General features: G+C 44.6%; 1 protein-coding gene across 5 annotated transcripts in view; it reads left to right on the top strand.

The window, feature by feature from the left end:
* The first annotated feature begins 1,620 nt into the window (after nucleotides 1-1,620).
* The window catches only part of AGK (acylglycerol kinase), a 73,012-nt gene continuing 60,031 nt past the window's right edge, over nucleotides 1,621-14,601 (top strand). The window contains exons 1-3 of one of the 5 annotated variants that reach the window (XM_016133660.2): nucleotides 1,621-1,719; nucleotides 2,083-2,171; nucleotides 7,010-7,127. In XM_016133660.2, the coding sequence (XP_015989146.2) occupies nucleotides 7,115-7,127 (13 nt within the window). In that variant the 5' untranslated portion in view covers nucleotides 1,621-1,719; nucleotides 2,083-2,171; nucleotides 7,010-7,114. Of the gene's footprint in view, nucleotides 1,720-1,934; nucleotides 2,172-7,009; nucleotides 7,128-14,601 lie in introns of those variants that run through there. The other 4 variants (XM_016133661.2, XM_036230813.1, XM_036230815.1 and 1 more) reach the window with 4 other exon arrangements.

Raw genomic sequence — 14,601 nt, 5'->3', positions numbered from 1 at the left:
TTGACTGCAAGGAACAGAAATCTCTGACTCTAACTGGCTTAAATGATAAGGGATTTTATTATTCCACATAGTGGGATGTCCAGCATTTGAGCAAGCTCCAGGCATGGTAATAACCATCTGGCTAAATGATGCCATCAAGGACCCAGGTTCTTTCCATCTTTTCCCTCCCACCCTCTGTGAGTTGCCTTTGCCCCAGGCTGATTCCCTTCATGGCTGAACAACAGTTGTAGCAGTTTCAGGTATTATGTACACCTGTGATCCTATCCAGGGGAAAAAGACCTCTCTTTCTCTCTTTTTTAAAATAGCTTTATTGAGATATAATTCACATACTGTACAATTCTATTTAACGTTTATAATTCAGTGGTTTTTAGTATATTCATAGAGTGGCACAACCATCACAACCAATTTTAGAACATTTCATTACTCCAAATCCTACCTGCATTCCTTGGTTTATGGCTCCTTCATCTTCAAAGCCAGCAGTTTACCATCTTCTCCAACCCTCCCTCCCACCCCAAATCATCTCTGTCTTCCTTGTTACAGGGACCCCTGTGATTACATTGCGCCCACCTGGATAACCCAGGATAAACATCTCATCTCAAAGGCCTGAACGTAATCACACCTGTAATGTATTTCACATGTTCCAAGGATTAAGACATGGACATTTTGGGGGGATATTATTTGTCGACCACATAGTGTTTTGTTAAGAACCTATACCTGTGAAAAAGAGAAAAGGAAGCTTGACTGGGCAGAGGGAGAAGCTGAACTGTGATAACAGCCAGTAAATGGAGAAACTAGGTTGCAAGCTCTATACCGGCAGGGCCCATGAGGGATTCTGTGTATGAGTGCATCCTCAGTGCCCAGCACATACATACACGACGCTTAGAAAATGTTGAGTCGACAGAGTGATAGATGGACAAAGGAAAGAAAGAAACCTAGACTCTGGCTTGGTCTCCATACCAGTTGTATGGGAGTCTGGAGATGGGGTGAAGAAGGCTGGGGGCAGGAGGACAGAAAATTAGAACTGCTGTCTGATGCTGAGCGCTGGCCCTGGCTTCTGTGTGGTCTCTTGCTTTCTAGAATCCATCCGCCATTTTATGTCCAGAGAGACGTTTAATACGTAAACCAGATCACATTGTTCCCCTTCTGAACCCCCTCAGCACCTTCTCATCCCAGTTGGTAGAGGGCCCGAATTCCTTACCACCATGGCCTGTCTCGCCCACCTCTCCGGCTTCATCGCTACCCCATAGTCCTGGGCTCCCTCTGCTTCGCCCACACTGACGCCCGCTCCTTCTCGCCTTTCAGGTCTCAGATTCATCGCCCCTTACTCAGGACTAACTTTGCCTAATTTAAAATGCTTCCCCCCCCCCCACCTCGTTCCCTTATAGCATCTCTTCCGTTTCCTTCGCGGTCCTTATCACTGTCTAAAATTGCCCTGTTCGTTATTTTCTGATGTAGCGACAGGTCCTAAAACAGTGTTTGCCTTAGTGGGCTTTCCATAAAACGTTGCTGAGCGAGTGATGGATGGATGGATGAGTAATCGAGTGAACGAAAAGCCAAGGCGGCCCGCAGGTGGCGGCCGGCGAAGACCGCGCGCGCCCTTCCGGAGCGTCAGGGACCCGCGGCGGAACGCGCGGGCGGCGGCGGCGGTTTCTTTTAAACGAGCGGGGGACTGTTGAGGGAGCACACCGGAAGTCAGGGCGGCGAGCGGGCCCGGCGGCGGTGAGTGCGGCGGGACCCGGGCGGGGTGCGGAGCGCGGGGAGCTGGGACTAGGCGCGGGGGAAGGGCCCGGAGCGTGGCGGGGAAGTCGCGGGAGTCGCGGGCCGTGGGGACCGGGCATCGGGGCCCCGGCGTCCCGGCGGCGGGTGCCGGCGGCGGCGCGAGGGCCCAGCGCGAGTGTCGCGGGGAAGAGGACTCCGTGTGGATGGCGGGTTTGTCCCTGCGGAGATCAGCCGTCCTGGGTTCTGGTCCCAGAGCTGTCGCTAATTTGTGTGACCCTTACTCTATTCCTTTGGGCTTCAGCTTAGTCATTTGCGGAATGGGGCGAATAATTTCTGATTGAGTGATTGGTTCATTCATTCCAGGTGCTTTACTTGATTCTGTTTGCTAGAGATGCATAGACAGAACCTGCCCGAGGGGTTCACTGCCTAGTGAGAAAACCCCCACCCTGCAGGTGAGGAGGTCGAATACAATTAGAATTTGGCAATGCTTTGGGGGAGAACAACCTGCTTCTCAGATGAGAAATGTTAACTGGAACATAAAATTTACACCTTTACTGAGATTGGGGAAGAAGAATTCTGTTTGGGTTACTTGGAAGGAGTATACATTGTTAGCTAATATAGTACATATTGTGATGGCAACTTAAATGCTTACAGAAAAATTTACCATGTGCATTCACAGCCCTATCAGATGTGGTCCTTAAGCCTAATGAGTTAATCAGAGCAGGTGGTGTAACTTCATTTTACTAATGAGGAAAGTGCATTCACAGCCCTTTCAGATGTGGTCCTTAAGCCTAATGAGTTAATCAGAGCAGGTGGTGTATTTTCGTTTTACCAATGAGGACCAGCCCAGAGGTTAAATGACTTACCCAGGCTCTCACCGCCAGTAAATTACAAAGCCAGGATTAGAATCTAGGCCTCAGGACCTTTGACCTGGTGCTCTTTACAATACACTACAATGCCTGCTTGTTTCCCCATTATTTTTATAATCTACAAATCATTTGTGACTAAGACAGAGTTCTTTTGGGTCATGGATAGCCTTTAAACATACCTATGGACTCTTAGATTATTCCTATACTAATTGACATTTGCCTCACTCCCTACCCTTGGATGATTTTGTCTGTACTCAAACTTGACCTTCATACTGGTTCCCAAATTGCTATCACTCCAAATCTATCTCTTCTACCCAGTTTCTCCTAGCTTCAAACCGCTAGATCCAAATATTCACTGGTCATTTCTGTCTGGATACTCTACGGGCATCTCGAACTTAGTGTCTCCTAAACTGCACATACTGCCTTTCCCCCACAAACCTGCACTCCAGATCTGATGATTGAAATCATTATCTAGTCAGTCGCCCAAGTACAAACCTGGTCGGGTTCCTCCTTTCCCCCTTCCTACAATCCATTGATCACCAAGTGCTACCATGTTCTGTTTCATACGGATCTCCCAGATCCGTCATCTCTCTGTTGCTCCTTTATTCCTTTAGTAGCCTAGAGATTATGGTAATAACTTCCTCCTGGCTGTCTTTAGCTTCATCCAGTCCATTTCCCATTCTGCTACAAAGTGATCTTTCTGCAGTTCAAATATAATCATTTCACTCACTCGCTTAAATCCCTTCAAGGTTTTCATCACCTTCAACATGATAGCTAAAGTCCTTAGCATGGATTCAAAGTTTTTTCTGATCTTTTCTGAACTTCCCGCACCTTCCCCATCCTTTATCTCCACCTGCCACCTTCCCTCTCCTTTATCTCCAAACCACTGTTTCTCAGAGTGTGATGTGGTGCTGACCTTCATTAGAAGCCTGGGAGTGCTTGCTAAAGATGAAAATGACAGCCAGCCAGTTCTAATCAGAACGTCGGGGGTAATGCTCAAGATTCTGCATTTTATACAAGTTCTCTGCCTTTTAGCAACTGGTACATTCGTGTTTGAGAGGCCTTGCTCTAGATCCTGCCCCATGTTTACCCTGCTTTGTATCTATACCTGACTGCCTACCTGCGTTTTCCTCAACAGCGTGGGTATCTTTTATGCCTATCTATGTACACACGAGTCTCTTTAACTCCTTTTTCAATTCTTCCTCATTCTTTATCACTCTGTCATGCCATCTGGGAAGACCTCCCTGACCATGTACCAGCATGCCACCTCCAGTCTATGTTAGGTCCATTCTGGTGGACTCTCACAGAGCTGGTGGCTTATTTTTCAACATTCTTTCCACTGTCCTGCAATCATAAGTTGCATAATTGACATTGTGGGTTTAACAGTTGTGAGCACTGGAAAATGGAGACTTGTTCTTCTCCGCCTGGAATTCAGTACAGAGCCTAGCATATAGGTGTTTATTAAAGTCCCGGTGAATGGTGAGTGCCTCAGGAACCAGATGGAGTGGCCTCTAATTGTCCTGTGTCTTTGGGTTCCATTATGTACCAGCCTGGACTGTGTCCCTGATTCATGGGTAGCTGTGCTCCCTGGCACTGGCCTCACTATTGCTGGTGATAAGGATGTTTCTCGTCTTGAGAGGAATTTTAACCAATAGTGGTCTTAAAGAAAAAATTATTTAGCCACACTTGTTACAGAATAGTAAGGTAGACTTTATTCAAGGGGCCGGGGGAGAGGCATCTCGATGAATGTAGAGACCACTGCAGTGGGCATCTTGGAATAGGGTAGTAGGTTGGACTCAACTCCTGACTCCACCGAGGATGAATAGGGGTTTGTAGTCAAGAAGCAGGTGGGGTGCTGGTGGTCAGTGAATGGAAAATTACTTAGAGAAAATACCATCGATAAGGGGAATTCTTGTTAGGATGACTCAACAGAATTCTTGGTGAAGTCAGGCCATGGTAATGAGATATCTAGGTGGTCTGATACCAAGGGTGGGGAGTTTTTGGTAAACTAACTTAGCAGGATTCTTACTCAAACTGGACTCTGTAAGGATAGAGGGAAGCCCAAGCTTGGGCCTAGTCCATCAGAGAGCTCAGAGGAGCCCGAGTAAAGTTAGGTCAAGAAAGGGATCTCTGTTTAAAGGTGTTACCGAAGCAAAGGGGTCCATCTGCCTGCGTGTGTCCAAGTCCAATGAGATGCGTACAGAGTTTGCAACAAAGAAAGTAAAGGTTTGTTTTAGGGAGTAGCAAGTGTTAGAGACACAGGTGAGCTACTTTTCAAAGACCCGGCCCTCTGAGTCTTGAGGGGAGAGATTGTATAGGGTAAAATTATTAGTCATGGAAACTAAGGAGGTCGGGGTGGTGGGTGCTACTGATTGGGGGCGGGGTTGGTAATGGGGTTGGTAATTGATCATCGCATCCGGTTTTGGAATCAGACATGGCGTCATCCTGTCTGGGCCTGCTGTGGCTGGGGCTGAAACACACCTCAAGCCAAGACGTTATCCTTAGTTTAACCAAAACTGTTATCCTCATGATCCTAAGACCTGAGGCTTTATTCTTAAAAGAGTTGACACTGGTGGGAACCTTCTGTCCTAAGGCTTAATGATTAAGGGAGCAGGCATAAAAAGATGGAAGGATACGGGCTGAAAAAGCAAGTGAGTCACAGTGCCGTTATACCACGCAAAGCCTGCTTGAGTCAGAAAAGCTTTCTTAAAGAAATGAAGTCTGTGTGGTTACAAAGGGAGTGATAAAAGAACTAGAATCTTCTGTAAAAACATTTTTTTTCTTGGTCTATTGCATGCACATGTAGTCATAAAAAATTTTCATTTAAATACCTGTTTAGAAAATTATTCGTGTTCATTTTAGAAAACTTAGAAAACACATTGCAATTTAAAAGATAAATCTACAACCAAGAGGGAACTACTTAAAATTTTTTTTGTGTGTTAATTTCTATTGGTATTTTTGCCATTTATATTTATGTTTGAATGTAATTGGGATAATACCAATTATATATGTATTTTTCTCCTGCTGACTTGACTTAACATTGTATTTTGAGATTTTCCCATATCAGCAAACATTCTTAGGACAAAATTAATATAGGAGAAAGTTTTCCTTGACCATCTTTGGGTCTCTGGCTGGGTCTGGAAATTAGACAAAGACACATTAACAGGAAAAAAATTACACATTTCTTATAAGTTTTACCTGACACGGAAGCCTTTGTAAGGAATCGAAGACCCAAAGAAACAGACCTGAGTACTTAGGCTAGGTCTGGAGCGGAGGCGTCTGCTGGTGCAGGGAGTTAAGCGGTGCCTGTCTCAGCGGGAGACGCAGCAAGGGCTGTTCCTTAGGATTCTTCCGGATGTCCCTTTGTCTTTGGAGAGGAGGGCACTTTCCTCCTCTCACGTGAGGGCTTTTCGACGTGTCGGGGAAGAAGGGCGAGGTGGGGGGAGGAGGTCTGGCCTTCTTCTGTTCTTTTAAACTTCTTCAGCTTAAAGTGCGCGGTGTGCCAAGCCGCCACGTTTCACGGCTGTGTGACCTGTCCCCCGTCATAATGAACAGTTACTTGCCGAATGGTGGCTCTTTGCACCAGAGCTTATTTCAGGCGCTGGGGATACAGCAGTGACCACATGGTCCAAGTTCTTACTCTCGTGGAGTTTACATTCCGGTGGGATAAGCTGTTAATTAGCCAGTGAGGGTCATCAAATAAGTGCTAAGAAGAACACGAACAGAGTAAGGATGTATATCATCCCTCTGTGTTTTATGAGGTTTCGCTAGTTTACCTTCCCTGTAAGAGCGTGTGAGAGCGTCTGTCTCATTTTGTCATCAGCGAATATGACCACTTAAAAAGATTTGTTAATTTTCTAGGTGACTAGTGATAGTTCTTTGTAATTTCCATGGCTTTTGATTACTCAGGAAGTTGAATATTTTTACATAGCCAAGTGCATTTCCTCTTCATCGAGTTTTCTGTGTATGTTCTCTGTTTGTTTTGCTATTGAGAGTCTAGTGTTTTCTGTTTCGAATAAGCCCTTACATCACTAATTTGATGTTGAGTCCTTTATATATAACAGATCAACAAATACTCTTAAACAGCGGAATGGTGCCTGTAAGAAAGAAAAAATAGGAAGCCTAGAATTCCTTTCCTCTCTTTCTGCCCTCCTCCCTTCTACTACAGTGAGGTAAAAATGATCAGAGAAGAAACAAGTGTAATCCAGGTGGAAAGTAGTGAAGAAATAAGGGGAAAAGGTAGTGGGCGGAGAAAATGAAGGTGATGAGAGGCGGGGGGCGGTGGGGGGGACGGGAAGAGGCCAGAGGAGCGAGGGAAGCAGAACAAGAGAATGAGCAAACGGAAGACGGAGCCGTGGGGGCTCTGCGTGCTGACCTTGCATAATGATATGCTTTCGTCTCTTTCTGCCTCTGTAACCTAGAAAATCCCTAGGAGAAGATGACTGTGTTCTTCAAAACACTTCGAAATCATTGGAAGAAAACTACAGCTGGAATCTGCCTGCTGACATGGGGAGGCCATTGGCTCTATGGAAAACACTGGTAAATACCTGATGGCCCCCACCCTACCTTTACTTCCCACAGCAGAATGCTCCAAAAGGGCCCAAGGTTAAAATCTTGTTCAGCTGTGCTTGTCTGTGTAAAACGTTATGGTGTCAAAAGAAAAATAAGTGTTAAATCCACAAAGACAAAGGCTTCTAGTTGTAACGGTTCTGTAAAATTGGAACTATGCAGAACTCCTCGCTGATAACTGCGGTGGATACAGGTTACAGTAGTGAGACGGGAAGGTGAAGCCGTCGAGGCCCAGCTGCGAGAGAGCAGTCGCCTGCCAAGTTAATGGTAGACGGATTGGAACTCATGTCTCCATGGGGCTTACTCCTTCACTCTGGTGGTTGGACACTTACTGACTCTCCTTCCTCCAACTCCTATGACTTTCCACATCCATCCCTTTAGCCTGGGTCCGTTTAAATGAGACAAAGACTTTCAAATCTTTTGTTTGAATAAGAAATTCAATAGTCACGGGTTTTATTAGCTCAGGCATGGAGGGAGAAGAAAGTGCTAGAGCCCAGCTTCCGATTTAATATGCTAATAGATTTAAGTAAATAGAGTTTTTACATAAAAATTATGTAAGTTATTAAGAGAGCCAATCAATCCGCTATCTTTTGGGGATTAAAGGCTACATCTTAAATATATAGCAGCCCTCCGTGCAATCCAGATGTCTTAAACGACGGCTTTGTTAGAAAGCAGAACGGTTAGGCTTTGTCATAAGCGTCTTCACATTAGAAAGGAGAGTCGTACTGATACTTCTGTGAACGTTCTTGGTTCACCGTCGTCAGATAATTTTGTGATGCAGCGTGGTGTCTGGTTTTTTTGCAGCTGTAGAGAAGATGGAACATTTCCTCCCTTCCTAAGTATCCTTAAGGCTTAGCACTTGAATTCCATTAGCTAGTGTATAAGGAGCAGACCTAAGAATTAGCGAGATTCGAAAAGAAAAGGGTAGAGGGCGGTTTGACCAAATGGAACATGCAGCATATGATGTTTGCCTTTCCCTCCCTTTTCTAGCACAGTCCTCAAGGCAGGTTCTGTTAAACAGAATTTAACTGAGTAAATTTGAAGATCTAATTGGCTTCATTAAGTGGATCATTGAATCGGGCAGCATCCCATCTAGCAACCAGAAGTGCGCTTGCTCCGGGGGGTTGTACGGGATGGAGGGTTTTATAGGAAGAAAGGTGGGGCGAGGGAGCGAGTCCCACAGGAAAGGATCCTTCTCGGTCTAGGGAATATTTTCTTTGAGGAAAAAGAATGGGAAGGGTTTTTGTCACGCATATTGCCACCTCTTCCTGTCGGGGGTGGAGAGGGCCTGTGGGACAGATTACTTTTTTGGTGCTTAACGAGAATATGCCAGACGGGTTAATTAAGATTATATTTCTGGTAGAGGCTGAAACTGCGGTGAGATCAGGTACTAAGTCTACGTTTGGTTCCGTGGTGCCATGTTGGGCCTGCAGTTTTCTCTAAGAGCGTCCTAAACCTCCTGCCGCGGCAGGGATTAGGGTTCCCACTGCACGGGCACCCAGCCCAGGCGTGGGCCTCTCAGCCAGGGAGACTCCACTCACCGAGGATTAGTGCTGTGTCCTCCACTAGGGGAACATGTGAGGAAATAACCGTGTCCCCTGTTGAGGATGTCTTCAGAGGTACTGTAATAATTTCTCGTCCGTGTAGTCTTGAGGCTTTAAAAAAGGCCTATTAAGTCCCAGCACATTAGAGGTTTCGTTCTTTTTTTAAAAAATTTTCTGTGGTAAAATACACATAACACAAAATGGTATTATTACATTCACCACCACCATCCGTCTCTAGAACTCGTTTCGCCTTGCAAAATAGAAACTCTCCATTAAACAGTAAGTCTCGCACCTGGCAACCCACATTCTGTTTTCTGCAGAGGCCTCGTTCGGTACTGGATCTGAAACCGCTTGAACCAGCAGTGGGGGGAGGCGCGGAGGCCCCCTTCTGCTTCCCTGCCCTTGGCGTCCCCGGTTACTGCTCAAAATGCAGACCCTCGGCGTCCCGCCGCCCCCTTTTTCTCAAGCGTTTCTCCTGCGTGTTTGGTACTGTTTGGCCATTTTTAAATTCCGACCACTTTAAAAAAAAAAATGTAAAAAACACATATCAGAATTTACCACCATACCCATTTTTGAGTGTGCAGTCAGTCATGAGCGTTACGTATATTCACGTTGTCATGCACCAGATCTGAAACTTCATCTTGCAAAGCTGAAACTCTGCCCATCGAACAATAACTCCCCATTTCCTGCTCCCCCCGCCCCTGGAAACCACCAATCTGTGTTCTATTTCTGTTAATTTGACTGCTTTAGATTCTTCGTATAAATAGAATCATACCCTATTTGTCTCTCGTGACTGGCTTGTTTCATTAAGTGTGAGTCCTAAGGTCCATCCACCTAGCATGTGGCAGGGTTCGCGTAAGGCTCAGTGATATTCTGCTGTATGTACACACCACATCCTCTTTCCCCTTTCATCTGCCGATGGACATTCGGGTGGCTTCTACCTCTTGGCTGTTGGGAATAATGCTGCTACAGTGAATTGTCTTTGAGATCCGCGTATATACTCAGAAGTGGGATGGCTGGATTGTATGGTGATTCTGTTTTTAATTTTTCGAGGAACCTCTATACCGTTTTCCCTAGTAGCCATACCTGTGTGCATTTCCTGTCACCCGCACAAGGGTCCCAGTTTCCCCACATCCTCACCAACAGTTATTATTTTCTGTTTTAATAGTGGCCGTCCCGATGGGTGTGATCTGGCATCTTGTGGTTTTGATTTGTACTTCTCTAATGATTAGTGGTGTGGAACATCTTTTTCATATGCTTCTTGGCCATTTATCTTCTCCGGAGAAATATGTGTTTAAGTCCTTTGCCTATTAAAAAAAAAATCAGGTTTTTTGGCTTTGTGTTATTGAGTCGTAGGCATTCTTTAATCCCTTATGAAATGTATGATTCGCAGATATTTTCTCCCATTTCAGAGGTTGCCGTTTCACTCTGCTGATGGTGTCATGACGCACAGAAGTTTTTAAGTTTGACGTCATCCCATTTGTCTGTTTTCTCCTTGGCCGCCTCTGCTTTTGTGTCAAAGCCAAGAAATCATTGCCAGATCCAGCGTCGTGAAGCTTTCCCCTTATGTTTTCTCCTGGAAGTTCTGTAATTTTAGGTCTTACATTTAGGTCTTTAATTCATTTTGAGCCCTTTCCCCATTGTGTGGTCTTGGCATCCTTGTTGGAGGTCCTTTGCTAATATGTGCAAAGGTTTATTTCTGAGCACTCTACTCTGTTCCATTGGTCTTTATATGTCTTTAGCCAGAATTACGCTGTTTTAATTACTGTAGCTTTGCAATATGTTTTAAAATTAGGAAGTGTGAGTCTACCAACTTTGTTCTTTTTTTCAAGATAGTTTTGACTCTTTGGGGTTCCGTGAGATTCCATATGAAGTTTAGGATTATTTTTCTATTGATGCAAAAAATTCCACTTTTTTGATAGGGATTGTATCGAAGCTGTAGATTGCTTTGGGTAATATGACTGTTTTAACAATATTAAGTTTTCTTTATCCATCTTTATCTTTTTATATATCCATCTTGAATTTCTTTCAGCAATGTTTTGTAGTTTTTAGTGTTCTTTTGCCTCCTTGACTAAATTATTCCTAAATTTTTTTTTTTGATGCTATCATAAATAAGATTATTTTCATAATTTCCTTTTCATATTGTTCATTGTTAGTGTATAAAAATGCAATTAGTTTTTGTATGTTGATTTTGTATCCTGCAACTTTGCCGAATTTGTTTACCGTAAGTTTTTTTTGGGGGGGGCATGGAATCTTTAGGATTTTCTACATCTGCAAACAGATAACTTTGCTTCTTCCTTTCCAATTTGGGTGCCCTTTATTCCGTTTTCTTGCGTAATTGCTCTGGCTAGGACTTCCTATACTATGTCGAATAGAAGTGATGAGAGTCGTCTTGTTCCTGATCTTAGAGGAAAAGCTTTCGATTTTTCACTGTAGGGTGTGAAGTCAGCTGTGGGCTTTTCACATACGGCCATTATTATGTCGAGGTAGTTTCCTTCTGTTGTCTTTTTCTAAAAAAAATCTGTATATCCCCAACCTTTTCATATAACAATCCTCACCGTCTTTCTTTATATTCATTTAGTTATTTTCCTCTGAAAAACTCCTGTCCTGCAGTTCCTTTGAGTAGAAGCCACTCTGCCCCTTGAAATGAATCGTGAGGTGGGGCTGGCATTCTCCTAGCTCCCTAGGACCTATTCCAAGCCATAGTCTTGCATCTCATAAAAATCTCTTCTCCTTGGAGGCTCATAGTATCTGGCTGTATCATAAAACTGTAAGCTTTCCAGCTTTCTGGGGTCTCGTCTGCACATGAGGCTCCGGTGCCTGGCTTATCAGTGTCCCTTTCCGTCTAGTCTTGTCATCGTCCTGAGAGCCCGGAGTGTTCCTGCACGTGACTATTCAGTACCCTGCCCTTTCTCCCCCTAACTCACCTGTTCCTGGGACTTCGACTGCTGTCCTGCCCCCTTTCCACTCTGCCCGCCCTCACTGATTGAACCTTTCCATCGCATGCCCCGTTCCGCTTCTGAGAGGTGGAACTTCAGTCTCCCAGTCTCGTACTCCAGCCTCTACTATTCCAGTTTTCTACCTTTACACCTAGTTTCTGATGGTATCAAGCTTCCTTGCGCCTTGGGCTCTTTTATTTCCTTCCCAATATATCACTCTTTGCAGCGTTCTCACCGTTTTCTAGCCTAGATTCCTTGATTCAGCCAACACATCACACGCACCCCAACTCCATTCTCACATGTTCTCCGCTGGCCTTTTAATCTCTCATTTCCTCTTCTCTTTCAGATAATCTTTTTGAGTAGGTTCTCTCTTCTCCTCCACTCTTCTCACCTTCATTAGAATTATCCTCACCAGTTTTATTCTTTCATCTTGACTGCTCAGCTTTGGACACAGTTGACCCTCCTTGAAACACTTTTCCCTTGGCTTCTGACTCCGATTCCTGTCTCTCCTCCTGCATGTCTGGCTGCGCCTTCTCTTCTTTTACTCCTCTCTCCGGGGTTGGGGAAGCAGTTGCCTAGGACCCTGCCCTCGGCCCTCTTCTCACTTTGTGTCCTCTGCCTACCTGATCTCATCCACTCACAGTGGCTTCCGTTTCAGCTGGATGTAGACAAACCCCAGCTTTAGGTTTCCATAAGGACTTCTGAGCTCCAGACCTGCATGTGCATTCAACTGCTTGCTTGACCTGTTTACTTTTATGAGTCACAGCCGCCCCAACCTCAGCAGACTAAAAATAAAGTCAAAAGCTTTCTATTAAATCTGTTCCTTCTCAATAATTGGTACCACTCACCATCCATCCCATTTCCCAACTAGAAAATTTGAACATCATCTTCCATCGTCCTTCATCCTTATTCCCCACATTCAGATTATACATTCTAAGCGATTTTGCTGCTTTTAAATCTCTTAATTTGTTCGATTTCTCTTGTCTGTCCCCACTGTCCACCACCTTTCTCCCTAGTACCGTCACCGCTGGCCCGGACTCTCATGAAATGGCTCCTAACTGTTCTTGCATCTGCTCTTGTCTGTTTCAAATCCATTTCGCACACCATCGCCAGAGCGATCTTCTAAAAGTGCAGATTTCTCTTGCTTTTAGACTCAAGTCCCAAGTTCTTCCCAGCTTTATACGACTTGGTCTCGTGTGTCTACATCTCTAGTGAAAACCAGCCACGTTGCCACGCTGCCCTGGAGCGTGTGGAACTGCCAGGCTCTTCCTGTTTGCGGGCTTTGCGCCGGGCCTTTGCACGTGTTCGCCCCTGGAACGCTCTCCCTTTCTCTTCCTGCCACTGCCGTTTCTCAAATGTGATTTCCGTCCCCTCCAGTGTAGGTTCGGCAGGCTTCCACCGTCCTCTCTGTACTACTGTGACCTTGACCTTGCCACTCCTCTACTGACAACCTATAGATGGCTCTCCGGTGCCTCGAGGACAGAGACTCAATTCCTTGGCGTGGCACGAAAGGCCTTCAGGATCCCGGCCTTGTCTTCCTCTTCAGTCTTTGTCTGATCCTCTCTCATCCTCCCTTAACCTTGACCTCTGTGCTTCAGCAGTCTTTACTGGAAGGCCTCTTTTCTGTTGTTCCTTTCTCTACCTTTACATGTGTCCTTCCCTCCACCTGGAATGCTGTCATTCACCTGGCCGATAAATTCAAGAAATGTGTCACAAAACTTAAGCAATGACACCATTATTAGAATAAGAAGAAGGAAAACAACATGTATCGAATAATTACTTCATACCTGAGAGTGGGGTGGCCATTTCCATATATATCGTCTCATTTAATCCTCAGAATTGCCCTGCGAGTGAAGTCATATTATTTCCATATCATACATAAGGAAATTGAGGCTCAGAGAAATTAGCAACTTGCCTTACGTTGTATGGTTACTTATTGATGAAATTGGGATTTGGACCCAGGTTAATCATGCTCTAAATTTCACGCATTTCTTTGCTGGTGACAACTTTGGAGAGCAATGTTCCCTTCAGTTATAGAAATTCTGTCGTATTTATTAATGACATTAACTTTTAAATGCCTTTCATATAACCTTATTAGAACTATTCTGCTCCTGTTGCCTTTATAACAGCTCAGGTGGAATAAAGCTCTTTTATTAAATAGACAAAACACATTTTTTAGCATTTACTATAGATCAGTGGTGAAACCTGGGCACGTTGCCCAGGGGCTCGTTTCCAGGCCTCCTCAGTATTCTCGGTCATTTCTCCATGCCTTCGGTTTTCTGCATATAGCTTTATTTATATTTTTGTCTAACTCCCCTTCTAATTTATTTTCCCGTTTACTTACTGTTCTCTCTCACTCTCCCTTTTACTTTTTCTCTTTTTTAGCCTCCTTACCTTTTAAAATCTATAGATGAGTATATTTTCTCTGTGTTCTATGAAAATTTTCAAACATACGGCAAAGTTGAAAGAATTTCACAATAAACACTTGCCTATCTGCTACTTGGACTCTAGATTTTACTGTATTTGCTTTATGACCTATCTCTCTGTCCATCGCTCTCTGTCTTTTTCATGTTTTTCAGTGATTCCTAGATACCAGCGTACTCCATCTGAATACTTGAGCGCACACATTGGTAATTAGAGGTCAGCATTCGCTTATAGTGTTTGTTTCCCTTGCGATTAAACTTATTGTGAAACATACAAACTTCAGTGTGCGTTTGCTGAGTTCTGTCACACGCCCACACCTGTGTACCCGAGATCCCCGGCACGCTACAGAATGTCCCTTCACGGTCAGTACCCGCCCCCCACCCCTGAGGCAGCCGTGGTTCCGACTTTTTCGGCACCATGGATTCATTTTTTTGTCCATTCTAGAACGTTATATATATAAACGAAACCATAGCATGTATTCTTTTTTTTTAAGGCTTCTTTCTCCCAGCACAAGGGCTCTGAGACTCATCCATATTG

Source organism: Rousettus aegyptiacus, unplaced genomic scaffold, assembly GCF_014176215.1.
Source record: "Rousettus aegyptiacus isolate mRouAeg1 unplaced genomic scaffold, mRouAeg1.p scaffold_m13_p_13, whole genome shotgun sequence".
Lineage (NCBI taxonomy): Eukaryota > Metazoa > Chordata > Mammalia > Chiroptera > Pteropodidae > Rousettus > Rousettus aegyptiacus.
This window is presented reverse-complemented; position numbering and strand designations above follow the sequence as displayed.